The sequence below is a fragment of the Rattus norvegicus genome, chromosome 1, assembly GCF_021556685.1.
Source record: "Rattus norvegicus strain SHRSP/BbbUtx chromosome 1, alternate assembly SHRSP_T2T, whole genome shotgun sequence".
Lineage (NCBI taxonomy): Eukaryota > Metazoa > Chordata > Mammalia > Rodentia > Muridae > Rattus > Rattus norvegicus.
The window spans coordinates 193,341,031-193,356,275 of record NC_141534.1 but is presented as its reverse complement, the minus strand read 5'-3'; the positions used below and the strand labels follow the sequence as shown (position 1 = coordinate 193,356,275).

The window sequence follows — 15,245 nt, the reverse complement described above, 5'->3', positions numbered from 1 at the left end:
AGCCTCTAGGTTTCCCATCTAGCTGCTGAGTCCTTGATGAGGCCACCTTTGCTTTCTGTCCAGTCCTGCCTGCCCCTCAATGTAGGCCCCAGTCATTTTTCCTCAGAGCTACCTTAGAGACCCCATACTCAGACTACACAGACTGGGTAGGCAGGGAGCCAGAAGAGACATTCAGACCCAGAAGCCTCCACCTACTAGGGTGGCAAGAGAAGGGGCCAGGCTAGGCTGGGATGAACTGGGAACTGAAGGTGTGAGGCTGCTTCTGAAGAAATTGGGTTGGGTCACAGCTCTTGTTTTCAAGAGATAAACTGAAAGCAAGTGACACGGCAGCAGGAGGAGCAAGAAAGCGTAGGAAGCAAGGCAGCAGGCCATACGGAGAACCTGTTAACAGGGCCCTGGGGTAGGGTAGGTAGGGTGGAGTGATTGCAGATAGCCACAATCTCAGCTTGGAGCTTCCTTAGACAATGGGGGGCTGGCATGGATGTGAGTGAACTAAGAGAGGAACTTGTCTGGAAGGAAGGGGAGAGGCCCAGGGTCCAGATGAGATCTCTTCAGGGAGCAGCCTTATGTATGCCAACATGTGAAATCAGCCAACACTTCAGAGTCTGCCTAAAATCACAGGTTCTGAAGAAGTCAGAAGACTTAGGCCTTGGGCCATGTGATTCCACAATGCCCCCACCCTAACCCCTTCTTTCCTTTGTGTAAGAGCTGAGCTGTGGCTGGGTTCTATGACAGCTCTAACTACTAAGCCTTCAGCAGCCTGGAGTCAATTGGCTCCCAAGTCCAGATTCCCAGTGGGCACAAATGCCTTTCTGACAGTGCAAAGAAAACAGAAGGCCCGGCCAGGTACCTGGGGAAGGTACTCACATAGCCCGTAGAAGATGCCTGGCTCAGGAGTGAAGACATCAGAGACAGGGGGGCCGGATTGTAGCTCTAGTCCTGGTACCTATAGGATGGTTGGGGAGAAACAGGGAGAAGGGAGGTTTTAGTGGTATCCACACAGTTCCTTTACCAGATTCATCGTCCATTCCGTGCCCTGGAAATTCCTGTGTCTGTTTTTGTATGCCTTCCCTTCCTATGACAAGGCATGTGGGTATCTGGAGCCTGGGACCACATCCCTACCCATAGCTCTTACAGCAGCTAAGGGGCAAGGATCCCCACAGGGCTTTCACACTTTTCAAAGTCTCCTAAAAACCCTTAATGCTTACTGAGTGAGAGGGAAGGAAGACAGAGGAGAGGGATAGAGGAGGAAGGAAGGGTGGGGGAGGGACACAACGAAGGAGGGAGATGAGGAGTCAGAGAAGAAGGGAAAAGGAGGGAGGGAGAAAGATAGAAGAGGAGAAAGGAGGATGGATAAGGAAGGAGAAAGGACAGGAAGAGGCAGAGCTGGAGGGAGAAGAGAAGTGGGAGGAAAGGAAGAGGAAGAAGAAAGATGGAGGAGGGAAGGTTGACAGGAGAGAGCAGGAAGAAAGAGGGGTGGTGAAGAGAGAGGGGGGGAGAAGACTGAAATGAAGATAGGAGGAAGGGAGGAAGAAGGAAGAAAGGGGACCTCAAACCACACCGAGTGGCACACACTTTGGCTGTCCAGAATGAACATCTTAGGAGTGAGCTGAGACTCCTATATTGTTAGAGTTCCTAGCTGACCCCATGGGCAACCCGTCTTGTCTACTGATAGGTCAGAGCAGTCTGCTATACTCTGCTTGGGGTCTCCACATAAGACTAATTTATTCATTATTTTATATTAATTCTCCTAGACAAAGAAGCCTCCAGTGCTTCAGACAGGGATGGTGTAAGGCAAAATGAAGTAAGAAGTTTGTCTTCCCAGGATCAAGCAATCCCTCATGCCTTGCGGGTCAGGTCCATCAGCAAGTCCCCCTGGGCCTTGACTTTTGGAAATCACTGAACAGATGGAGGACTTCAAGGTCAGCTCCCTGGAGGCCCATAGGTCAAGAGCAGACTGGTGTGCTTTGTGGGCAGGGAAGACTTGGAACTTTCAGTTAATTGCCATTTTAAACTGAGATCATTTATGACCCAGATTTCTGGCTTCTTTTGAAAAGATCATGAGAACAGATAACAATGGGTGATGAGCTGTCACTGGGCAGAGTGGGAGTCCCTTCTCAGGCTCCTGCTTGTGGCCATCTTACCCCATGCCTGCCTAGCCTTGCTGTTCCAGCCCCATCGAACAGGGATCTGGTCTCTATGCCAGCTGCCTGCTTTCCTCACACACTTCTGTGGGCCAGCCTGTCACCTGGGGCTTCTGGCTGTTCTTTCTATTCCTCTTTCTCTGCATCACAGGACTCTCTCAAGACCATGTAGCCTCTCCATTTTCATCAATGGACCCCGACACGGGCTTACTATTGCCCATTTTCTTTAACACTATGCACTCAGATTCTGGCTTTGATACCTTTATGGTATAACCTCAGTTAAGGCACTTACTCCATGCCCTCAACAGGAATACAACAGTCCCTACTTGAGGGTCATTTTGGGCTGGGCTTACAAAGCCCATATTACTAGTGAGCTTGGGTTAGAGCATGTGCTCAGACAGCCAGTTGTTCTCAGTTTTGTTTATAAATGGTTCCTGGGGTAGATTCTGGGCCTAAAGCATGCTAGGCAAATACTTTTCCAATGATCACATCTATAATTTTTTTCTTTTTATTTTGAGACACAGTTTCTCTAACTTAGCCAGGATGGTTTTGAACTCATTCTACAACTCTGATTTGCCTTAAACTCACAAAAGGCTGGCTTTGAGGCCTATACCAGGATGCTCAGCTTTGGTCATTTTTTTCCTTTCCATGATTTTTTTTTCTACATTACATCCCCATTGCAGCCTCTTCCCTCTTCTCCTCCCAGCCCTGCCCTCACAAATCCTTCTCTTCACTACCCTCTCTCCTTCTCTGAGAGGGGGAAGGCCCCCTTGAATACTCTGCTCATTGTTTTAATTGAGCATTTCTGTTCTACTCACAATGGTGAATGATCATGGTGAGTGATGGGAAGCAGCCCCAGGCACACCCCCTCCCCAAAGACAACACAACCTCTATATTATACACATGCAGCACCGAGCCCAACATCTAGCCTATACTTCCTGGCTTTGATGAAAATTTGAATCCATACTTCACTTCAGTTTAAAAAAATTAATTAGAAAGTGAAATATGAAATACCGGATAGAAAATGAAATAGAAAAAATGGGGACTGTCAAGGCAGCAGCCCCAGCAGCATAAAGGACATCCGTCTTCCTTTCCCTCCCTGCTCCGAGTCAGGAGCGGTAATCCATTTAGGAGCTGCCCCACCACTTGGGAGGCTGAGGCAGGAAGAGAGAGAGTTCAAGGCCAGACTGTGCTGCATAGTGAGACCTGTCCAGGTACGGGTACTCCCCAGGCCCACTCCAGTCCTACCTGGTCCTGGGCACCCAAGCCAGCCTGTGTGAAGGGCCTTTCATCCTGACCTTCACCATCGGCAGTGCTGGGCCTCCTTAGCGCCTCTTCAGGCTGAAGACCACACAGACTCTCAGCATCCATGTCAAAAGTATCATCCAAACAGAATATGGCCTCTAGGATGTCCTCATCCGTGGTGAATAGAATAGTGTCTCCAAAGTGCTCGGGGGCTGGACATATCACCAAGAAGAGAGAAGATTCAGCTATCCCCCAGTCCCAGTGATCTGCCACCTATAACATGTCATAGTGTCCCATACACTATGTGGTCTTAAGCAACTGACAGTTCTTGATGTGAGCCAAGAGCTCGCCCCCCACATTTCACCAAGCTGAGAGTCACATTGGTGGGACCTCATGGAATAAGAATTCTTGCTATCTCCCTGGTGTGTATGAGGCACTGGGTGCCCAACCCAGATTCCTGAGCCTGTTTCTTTGGTGCTGGGGATACAAGACCCTAGGGCCTTGATACTCAAAAGGTCTACCACTGACCTATGGCCACAGACATCCCATGCTTTAAATCTTGAGACAGCCTTGTTAAGACTCAGACTGCCCCTGAACTTAAGTCTACAGCTCACATGAGCTATAGTCTTTGGTGAAGCAGGATAGGAATAGTGTGTATAGGACAGGGGTGGTCTCGAGCGAGGGTGACTTACCATCTATGCATACATAAGCCTAGGGCTGGAGTCACTAGGTATGCACTGCCTAGCCTGGCTTCCTGTGGGCCCTTTTATAAAGCACCTCCCCCATAAGGTGTGGGTATTCTCCCAACCTGGAGACCTGGGCTCCAATGACTGACTGGACCATTGGCTCTCTAAATATCCCACCCCTTTGCCTAAAGGCAAGAAAGACACTCTGAACTTGCAGAAAAGCCCCTTTTCAGGTTCAAGATCCTACCTAGTCTCTAGAAAGACACTTAGTGTTAGAGGGCCGACTCTGGCCCACCCATCCTGGAGGAGGTGAGGGGTGCACCCCATGTCTAGGAAGACCTTAGCTGTCCTGGACTAGATCATGGGTTTCCACTCCATGCCTCAGTGAGTAGCAAACAAGGACTTGTAGAAAATCCCCACAGATATACTGTACCTCCCATCAGGGTTCCTGAGGCTTTGGCAATTTCTCCTTCAAAGATGCACTGAGTATCCAACAGCATTGTGATGTCTTTCACACCTCGGAAGGAGTGGATTCGAGACTTATTGTAATTCCAAATCCTAATCAGGGCAACTTGGCAAGGGTGTGTGAATTCAATAGAGATGGTGTGGGTCATGCCTGGTGTGAAGGGGGCCAGCCAGACATGCATGTCATCCTGGGTCCTGTTCACCCCATCAATGAGGTTAGACACTACACGTGGGTCTTTCCCATAAGCTGGTAAAATATTGATGTCAGGAGGGTCCGCTGTAATGTTGGAAATCTGTACTGGTTCCCCTGAGGAGCTGAATATTTCTATGCCATTAAGGCCAACATAGTGTCTATCTCCCCATGTAGACTTGATGTCAATGACCAAGTGCTGTCCATAAGGGAGGACTGGAATTTTAAAATCGCTGTCACCATCTGTCTCTGTGGAGGGCTCTGACTCCTCCTCTCTGCCAGGGGCTGGGTACTCCTCATGCCGGCTGCTCCTCTGCTGCTTCAGGAACTCATCCAGGATGTCCCCCTGTGGCTCCAGGGCAGAGATGCGGCCCCGGTGGGCACGGTCGAAGGCAGTGAGGGAATCCCACGATGCATGCAGTGCATGCTCCTGCTCACCATCCCACTGCAACCAAGGCAGTGTCTGGGTGGCCTGGGCGTCTTCTGAAAGAGAACACAGGAGGGGGCACTCTGTTAGTGTCACACCTTGGAAACTGTCTCATGCATTCCCCAGGAGCCAGGGAAGCTCTGATATTTCATTAAAGCCACTGTCTTCTTTGTCCCTCACAACTCTAAGATGGGTGCGTCAATCCTGTCTTAGAGATGAAGACACTGAGGCTCAGAGAGCAGAGTGCCTGCAGTCAGATTCATTCAGACATTACTTAATGAGGTGAACTCCACAGCACAGAGATGGTCCACATGAGTACTCTACAACTTCACGGTAGGCTAGGTGAACTGTGGCTTCTTCTCCCCCATGAGCTTCGGTGTTGGTCTTGACAAAGAACTGTTTATCATCAACCAAGTCTAGACTCTCTTTTCAGGAAAAACAAGAGTCTTTTAATAGACTTTGAACTTTCTAGGAGTACAGCTGTTGTGCTAATCAGAAGAGCTAGAGTTTGAATCTTGAACATTCCCCAAAGGCTAGTATGTTTCAGGCTTGGCATCCATGCTGTGGCACTCCTGGGAAGGTGGAGCCTTTACGAGGTAGGGACACATCCCTGAAGGGGATCCTGGGATGTTCTCTCTCTCTTCACTTTCCAGCTACATCAGGGGAGCAGCTTCCCTCATCACCTGCTGCCATCACATGCTCCTTCTGTAGGCCCAGAGCAACATGGCCAGATATCTCAGGCCTGAGCCTCTGAACCTGTGGGCCACAATGATCTATCCTTTGAAATTTGTTCATCGTGGGTACCATGGTGACAGGAAGCTGACCCGGGAAGGCTATTTTGGTGTTAAAAGCTTTACCAGAAGTCACCCCACTTTGAAACTCCCATAGCCAGGGACATATCATGGCCATGGGGTCTGAGTTGGTCACAGTGTAGGCTGTACTGCACTGGAAGCTGGCCCAGTCACATGGCTCTGGCAGCACTAGAATGTATTACTTAACAACAGGATGAATGCTCAAGAAAGAATGAGAAGTCTGAGTACTAGCATTGGTCTATGGAGGCAGGAGGATCACAAGTTCAAAGCAGTCAACTTCACCAAGTGTATTAAAGGGTAAGGCATCTGTCTACTCCTATGTAAGGACAAAGCCTGAGTCCCAAGCATGAGGACTCAACCAGTACTTCAAGAAAGGCTCTGAAGCCCCTCTCAGAATCTCTGAGCTCAGAGTGACCATCAGGCATTGGCCCTTGCCGGCAGCCATGGAAAGGTGTCATTCTGAATAGACAGCGGCATGCAGCACTGCCATTCTAGGCTGCTTTCATACTGAGCAGTGCCTGCACTCCACTCCCTCCCTGCCTGCACTCTAGGGAGCTTGGCACTATCAAATACTCTCTCTAGAGTCTTCCAAGACTGCTTCTTCCTCCAGTGCTTTCCACTGCTCTCTCTGCCTGCAGACAATGTATAAACCTCTCCTGTCTAGAAAAGGGAGGGTACCAGATGCTGTGGTTCCCTTCCATCATGCCCTGTTCTCCCCTATTCTGTACAGACATCCTGTTTCCTGTCTCAATAGTGGCCTTTCAACTCCACCCTGAACTCAGCCTCTCCTCTTTGGGAAACAAGCCTCAGCTTTCTGAAGACCATCCCACTTTGAGGCTATCTACACTGATGCTCAAGAGGCTGTCATTCCTCTGGCTGAGCCAGGCTGATGGGATATGACCACAGGGTTGAACTGTGGGGGGCTATTTGACTACTCTGTGGGGAACCTTCCTAAAAATGACAACTTGGGGAGCAGGAACCAAAAGATACAGAGAAACTCTGATAGCTTTATATGAGCTCCTGTATCCACCTGTTCCCAAGAGCCTTGGTGGCCTTTTGCACTTTAAATGCCTAAGACACCTCTGAACTCCCCATTTTCAGCAAGTGACAATGACTCTCAAGTCTTTGTCAGTCTTCACTTCACAAGTGACATCCCACACAAAGGTCTTGCACTTGAGAGTCTGTCTCCCAGTGGTCTAGGAAACATACCACTTCAGCTCCCTGACCCAGAGAGCTAGCTCCCCACTGCCTCTCTTTTTCTTTGCTTCTTTCTCCCCAGACCTTTGAGATGGGATCTTATTACATAGCTCAGGCTGGTCTCAAACTGTGAGCTCCCTGCCTTAGTCTCCAGGATTTCAGGAGCACAGGTGTGCTTACCACACAAGCCTACTCAAGCTTCTTATCATAGTAGTGCCACCTTGCAAAGTCTAGGAGACCTGAGACTTACTTGATCCTTGGCTCCACCCTGCTGCTTTTGGTTTTACCCAGCTATCACTCTCAGCCCCATGGTCTCTCAGCTCCCACACAGGCACTGGTCAAGCTCAGATCAAGTTCTGCCAGGGTTCTCCAATTCCAGTGACAAGACTACTAGGCTCTTTGCTGTCAGCAGATAGGAAAGAGGGGGCAAGCAGGCATGAGAGAACCCACAGATGACAGCCTCCACGCTGATCTAGGGGACTGAAGGCAAGAAGCCTCTCCATCCTAGAAAACACCTTGTAGATATTTCCAGCACCTCATGTTATCTCTGTGTGGTCTGGTCACTTTAACACCCTGAGCCTTGAGCCTACAGCAGAATTTGTCACATGCTATTTTCATTGCCACGATCATTTCTTTTTTTAAAAAGATTTGTTTATTATTATATTTACATGAGTACACTGTAGCTGTCTTCAGACACCAGAAGGGGTCATCAGATTCCATTACAGATGGTTGTGAGCCACCATGTGGTTGCTGGGAATTGAACTCAGGTCCTCTGGAAAAGTAGTCAGTGCTCTTACTGCTGAGCCGTCTCTCCAGCCCACCACGATCATTTCTTATGCTAAGAATAAAAATGACTTTGCTCACTGTGCCCTGTTGTGGTTCTTCCCATTTCTGCAACCTCCATCTCCCGCAGCCGCTGCTATCCTGCTCTACCCCACCAGATGTCTTCTTTAGTGAGTCTTTGTCCTTCTCTGCCTTCTGCTGGGACAGCTCTTCCTCCAGATGGTCACTTCCTTTCAGTGCCCCTCCTCCACCTCATCCTTGCTTCCTGGCATGACCAAGTGCCATACACAGAAAGCATGAGGTGCTAGAAACACCTACAAGTGTTTCCTGGGACAGGAAGACCTGTCAATATTAGCTTCTTGCCTTCAGTTTCTTGGATCAGCCTGGCGGTTATAACCAGCAGGTTGTCCCGTGCCTGCCCTGCCCCATCTTCCTATCTGCCAATAAAGAACCTGGAAGTCCCCATAGTCCTCCTCCCAGAGACTGGTACGACATGCAGCAGAAGAGGCTCTAGCAAGGGCTGTCAGCACTCGGGTCTCTGTGATGTGAATTCCTCTGCCTGAAAGCAATGGCAGAGTTGGCCTACAAGCATGCCAGGAAATACTAAGCACCACACATCAGGAACTTGGCTGGCGTGCCTCTGCCAGGGACCAGGGACTTGGCACTCCTTCCGAGTCTGCCTTCCAGACTCCTCCCTCAGTCACAGACTTGGTTCTAAAAGGAGAGGTACAGAATTTCTCCTGGCCCTGTTGGGTGTGATGGCAGCTGGACATCCATGTGTCTCTGCTGGGAACAGGCTCTGACTACTACTTGGGACTAAGCTAAGGCTTGGCTTGTCAATGCTGACAATACTATCCTAAATCTGTTAGTCAAGAAGTTTCCTATTTCCTTTTTTATGGTACTATGGATGAGACACGTTAAGCACTTTCTCATTAAGCCATGTCCCCAGCTCTGGTCCTAAACCAAAATGAGCAGCAGAAGGCCATTGTATCCATCTGCAGTCTATGGAGTCTAGAAGGATCTCTGATGATGACATGACAGAATTCAAGATGCCAAAAGACTCCTCCTGTGTGGAGTCAGATATGGACAATTGAAGCTCAGAATTTATAAAACTGCCCTTGTCACCAGCACCATATCTGCGTCAATGGCTACTAACACAGGAAACGAGAATGGACAAGGAGAAATACAACGCAACTACCTTTCTTCCAGTGCACCTGCTTCAGCCATTGCTGACTGGACAAGGTCTGGACAGCTGACCCAAGTCTACCAATCAGTATCTCATGAGACTCTAGAACTGGCAGGGCCCAGAACCGGCACTCAGTTACTTGGGGCTGAAAGGCCTTTGGCTGCCTCTGAACAAACTAGCAAGGAAAAGGTGACGGACGGTCCGGTGGACTTTTGAGCAGAACCAAGGGAACAGGGAAAAGATGCTACTAGCCTTTGGTACTTCGGAGTTCCCTGAGGTTTCCACCTACTCCTCTTCACTGTGCATGGTAAAGGCTGATGAGACCTCATCCACCTGTGGCCAACACACCCACTTCCAGAATGGCCATGGCTTTACAGTACAATACGATTCCCTGGTGGGCCACACAGTAAAGGCACTGTGGTGGACTCAACATGGTGAATTCTGTGAAGCTTATCACCCCACTAGCATTTTAGTGGACTCAGCTAGAACACTTCTTAGAGGCCCAGGCAGTGGGCTTTGGAGTTGGGTGATGGGTAATAACACTATTTCTAAACAACTTTCCTTGTTAGCAAAAGCAGCTAACAAGTATTGAATCTCAAGGACTTGAGAGCCAAGCAGGGAAGTGCCTGCCAAGAAATTCCAGTGAGATTGAGGCCTCTCAACTTGGACAGCTGGACTGTTGCCTGTAACCAAGAACTCCCTGCCGCTCCATGTCTGTTTAAAACCTGGCTGGCCACTCAGTGAGTGTTGGCAGTTATGCTAATAGGCTCAGAATGGTGGGACTGATCCACTGTGGTTCAAAGTCTATACAGCCCCACTGATTGTGGGAAAGGAATCTCTAGAAAAGTTACTTAAATTTCACATTTTTTTATCTGTTAGATGGGGCTGTCAAGAGAACAAGTAAGGTTGGACCAGCCCTTGGCAAAGAACACATGGATCCAGGCACTGCTTGTCACCACTGTCCTGCCCCACGGCATGTCACCTAAGGCAGACTTTCATATTCAGAAGGCTTCTCTTTCTTTTACTGTCTGTTCTTTAGTGTGCATGTATAATTGTGTGTGCATGTGTATATATTTTGCATGCCTGTGGAGACTAGAGGACAAACCTGGTTTTCATCCTGAGGGAATGTCCATCTCTGCTGACAAGGTCTCTCACTGGCCTGGGTGTCATTATTTGGCTAGACTGGCTGGCCAACAAGGGATCCTCCTGCCTCTGCTTCCCCCAGAGCTGGAATTGGGTGGGTCTGGGTATCCAAATCAGGTTCTCAAGTACTTTACCTGTCAATCCCCTCACCCTCAACCATTTTAATGTTTTGGGGTTTTGTTTTGTTTTGGTTTGGTTTTTTTTTTTGGTTTCTTTGTTTTTGTTTTTGTTTTTGTTTTTGTTTTTTTAAACAGGGCCTTTCTATACAGCAGAGGCCTGTCTTGGTGATACTCCTGCCTCAACTCCTTGAGGTTAGAGGTTTCAGGCTCAGCCCTTCTGGGATTTCCTGATCTCTGCTATACTCACTATTAGAGTCTAGCTGAAAGGTGGGTGGCAGCACAGACCCAGAGGACAGCCAGAGGTTTGGGGTAGCCCTCAGATTCTGAGGGATAAAAGAGGAACCAAGCAGACACTCACTGATGTAGTGACCAGAGATGACTAAGGACGATGGGCAGTGCCTGTGGCCACACCAAGAAGCAGACTCAGAGCACAGGTGATGCAGGCTGGACATGGGAGCGCAAAAGCATTAACCATTTGTTGAGGCATGCTTCTCTGCCAGGTACCTGCCAAGCATAGTCCATGGATCTCAAATAGCCCACCTAGAATCCTTGAGGAAAGGGGTGCTTTGTGGAGGCTTTGTAGTAATAGGAGGAAAAATTGAGGCCAGTAGGTTTGTGGAGTGGTACAAGGCACAGGCTGATGTCTCACTTATTACTTGCTGAACACTCCCCAGGAACCAGGGAAGCTCTGCTGTTTCATTAGAACCATTGTCTTGTTTGTCCCTCACAACTCTAAGAAGGATACGTCAATCCTATCTTACAGATGAAGACACTGAGGCTCAGCGAGCAGAGTGCCTGCAAACAGTCAGATTCATTCTGATTAATTAATTAATCAATGAATAAGGTACTCCCCAACACGGGCAAGTCTGGTTGTCCCTACCAGTGTCCCCACCTTGGTGCCCTTTTACTCAGGATGGATATGTGAAGATGACACCCTGAGCCCCTTTCACATTCAGGATGTCCTTGTAGATAACCCACTGTGTTTTGAGACAAAGTATCACTAAGTTGATCAGGCTGGCCTTACACTCATTCTGAAGCCTAGGTCAGCCTTGGACGTAACTCTCCAGCCTCAGCCTCTGGAGTATCTGAGATTACAGGCCTGAGCCATAACCATTTCTTTTAAATACACACAGTGGTTTCAAAACAATCGTCGTCATTGCTAACACTGTAAAGCAAGGCCTTTCCTTCCTCCAGTTTGTTCCGACAAAAGCGAAAGCAAACTGGCACACTGGCCATGCATTCCTGGAGGCCAGCAACAAGTCTACAGTGTGGAGGCTGCTTCTGACCAATGATCTTGGGCCTTCAGACTCAGGTAAATTACTAGGGACTAATGCCTTTATCAAAGTGGAAAATCAAGTCCACTTTGGAAAACCTTGTAGTGCAAGAAAAATGGGCCAAGGTGCCATCCTGGTGCCAGTGACATCACATCTAAGAGTTTAACAGGCAGAGTTCTTGGTTACCTCATTTGTACCACCTTTCTGGCTGAGACAGTAGATTTGTGACCCCCTACTTGAGAACAGCCTCCTTGTTTTATAGATAAGGAAAGCAGGGTCCAGGGAAATGAATAGTTTCATTCCAATGGGGACAGCTTGAAGCTTACCTTTGCTGGCTGGCCGGTCATCACCATGGCTACTGCTGGCGTCCTTCTTCAGGGCCCTCCTCCCACTAGCAGGGCGATCCCTGCTAGGAGGCTGGCTAAAGATGTCTAAGTCACTGCCACAGGCTTTGGAGGATGCCTTTGGGGGTCTCTCCTCAGTGATGACATTCCAGCTGCTACTTCTCCCTTGCTCACGCCTCGGGCCTTTTTCTCTGGCCTCCACCTCTCCAGAAGCATCACCAATAACGTCATAAGATGGAAGCCTGCTCTTCTGTTCCAGATCTTTTTCAGGACTGAGCCACAGGGGTTTGGGCTTCCTAACTGTCTGTTTTTTGCCCATTCCTGTGAGAGAAGGCTGTAACCAGTGGGGAGTTTTCCCAGTGGGTTCAGGGATTTTCCTACTTCTGAGGTTTTCCAGCTGTTGGATGAAAGAGAGCTCCTCTTCTAGAGGAAGACATTTCCCAGGAGAGGAGGAAGAAGGGACACTGGGCCCATCACCCATAGACGCAGGGGTTGCCAACAGTCTTACATCTTCCTGTAACTTGGACAAACTTTTCTTCGGGCAATATGTAGCATTCACCTTTTCACCAAGGAAATCTCCTTGTGAGGAAACACTCATATCCAAGGATTCAGCTGGCTGTAAGCAGCTGAGCCCAAGCTCCTTATCCTTACCCGTGGCAGCCATCTTGAGGGCGCCTTTGCTTTCTTTCCAGTCAGTCCTCAAGGCCTTCTCTGGGTTCTCATTCTTCTCACTCTGCAGATCAACAGGGATGGTACAATCAAACGGGGCTTCACCTCCTCCTTTCTCTAGCACGCCATCGAAGAGGAGGCTTTTGTTGACATAGAGTTTCACGTTCTTAGCACCAATGTCAAGATCCTGAATGCACAAAAAGGAGCAAAAGGAAAGCATGTGTCATCAGACTGATGTGTCAGACTGTGAAGGTGGAAGATGCCCCCAAACAGAAATGTAAAGTGCTAGAAATGTGAGCACTGTGCCAGCACCTGTGAAATGGATTCCCTCTCCTCTCTCTGCACATACTCTACAAATCAAAGAATTTTCTCAGAGAGGCAGCCTCAGTACTGTCTTGGCTTTCATCGCCTCCTGTCAGGACATTGGTAATGGCCCACTAATTGGTTTCCCCGTTTCCTGGTCTCCTGCTGCTATCATCAGAGTTAGCCTCCTACAGGAGCAAAGATGCCCATGCTCCCTTGTGAACCCTTGCAAGGCTCTTCTCACCCAGCCAGTCTCTGAAGGTACAGCGGTATACACCTGTCATTCTAGCACTTGTCAGGCCCCAGGACATAGTGAGTTGGAAGCTAGCATGGGCTACAAAGTGAGATTCTTATCTCGAACAAAACAAAACAAAAACCAACCACCAACCAACCAAACAAACAAACCTCTCAAATATATGTATTTTAAGTAAACTAAAATGTAGTGTAGTTCCTGGGGCTTCTGCATCAAGCAGATCTGGTGTGCATGTTCAATGGAGTCTCCTTGGATATCTCATATTGAATATCTTAGAAGAAGAGCCTACGACAAGGACTTGGTGTAATCAGGAGGTAGGAAAAGTAGGACAGGGTAGGAGGATGTTCCCAAAAGTGTCTCAGTACTTCACAGCTGGGGGCAAGCCGGGTCCCCTCCTGTTAAGGCTCTCCAAGGAATCCAGGACATGTAGTTTGGAAGTATGTCCCCAAAACAGAAGTTAGTGCATTTGTTCACTGCTCGCTAAAGGTGCCCTCACACATCACAAGCTGGGCATGTTCTCTCGGCAGATAGCAGAGCAAGCAGAGCGAGCAGTGCTGAGCAGCGATGCCAGGGAGCATGCCAGGGGCCCACTCACTTCAGCTGCACACAAAGAAGGACCCAGGGGATGTGGACCAGGTACCAAGGCCTCAGCCTTGATATGACAGTTTCTAGGGAATCCTTGCTATAGTACCAAGGTTTCTAGAGGTTTCCACCGCATCAGAATGTGGAGAAGGCAGGACAGCATGACACAGTGACCTTTGCAGAAAGATCCCTATCCCTTCATTCTCTAAACGCATGGCCTTTTCTTATGCATATATTCATGCTTAAAGTAAGATCACCCCTCCTCCAGATCCTGGTTACTTCCCTCCTTTCTGTGGTAGAACTCTTCCCAGGCTTTACCAAGGAATATAATGCATACATCAAACAGTAAACACCTCTTTACAGCTACTTGGTAAGTCTTAACACGTACATCTCCCTGGAACAATCTCCACACTAGGATAACAAACACACCCATCACCCCCAAGTGATGCATTTTGAAATCCATCTCCTTCCCTGCTTCCCCAGACAACCACCCACCTGCTCACCAACATCACCGAATTTTACGTGTGTGTGTGTGTGTGTGTGTGTGTGTGTGTGTGTGTGTGTGTGTGTGTATGTGCCTGTGTGTATGCGTGTGTATGTTTGTATATACATGTGCTGTCAGAGGACAATCTGGGGGAGACAGTTCCTTCTAATCCATGTATCCAAGGGGTGGAACTCAGGTCATCAGGTTTGACACTAAGTGCTTTTATCCACTGAGACACCTCAACAGGTCCCTTTTTATAAAGTAACACATTTTCTAGAATTTTGGCATACAGCTTGTAATGTGTACTCCTTTCTATCTGGTTTCTTTCACTTAAGCATAATTACTCTGAGATGCATCTGAATTGTGAGAATCTGAGGTTTTCTTCCTGTCTGATCACTGAGTATTCTATTCTACAGAGGTACTCACAGGTTGCTGTCACACCTACAGTGAAAGTCCTTGTTACCCTTGCCCCTCTTTCTTGCCTGTTGCCTCCTCTCCCAACAGGTTCCTGTTTGAACTCAATATAGAATCCACTGTGTCAAGGCATCAACAGCCAGGGCAATGGCTTAGCCCTGCCATCTGCACCACCATGACAGACCCCTTTTCTCAGCTTTGATGGTGGGTATAGGGTCTGACCCTAGGCCAAAGCCAGGGGTATTTCTTGCCCCCTGCTACACCTGACTCAGCAGATGGATAGATAGCTGTTCCTCCTTCACAATGCCATTTGCTGGGCTTTGGTGATGATATGCCCGTGCTTGTGATATCTTGGCTTCTGGCTAACTGGCTACTCTCCTGTCCAGCCTCCTTAGTTTGTCTCTATTTCTGTAACCCCCACCAGTTCATCTGGGCCTCAGTACCAGGGCTGCCCTAGGTTTAAGGCTAGTTTTCTGAGTGTCTTGTACTCCCCATGACCCAAGGCTCTGAATGTCTCTATGGACC

The 15,245-nt window shown here is 48.6% G+C and overlaps 1 protein-coding gene across 15 annotated transcripts in view; it reads right to left on the bottom strand.

Moving 5' to 3' along the window:
- Positions 1-15,245, bottom strand: part of Katnip (katanin interacting protein) — a 166,341-nt gene that overhangs the window by 18,819 nt on the left and 132,277 nt on the right. For 9 of the 15 annotated variants that reach the window (XR_015630535.1, XM_087571696.1, XM_087571754.1 and 6 more), the window contains 4 exon segments: positions 11,998-12,871; positions 4,509-5,213; positions 3,393-3,601; positions 868-946 (listed from right to left, as the gene is read on the bottom strand). Coding sequence is in view for 14 of the 15 variants with exons in the window: in XM_087571696.1 (XP_087427822.1) it covers positions 868-946; positions 3,393-3,601; positions 4,509-5,213; positions 11,998-12,871 (1,867 nt within the window). In the remaining variant the exon portion in view is untranslated. 15 annotated transcript variants of the gene reach the window in all.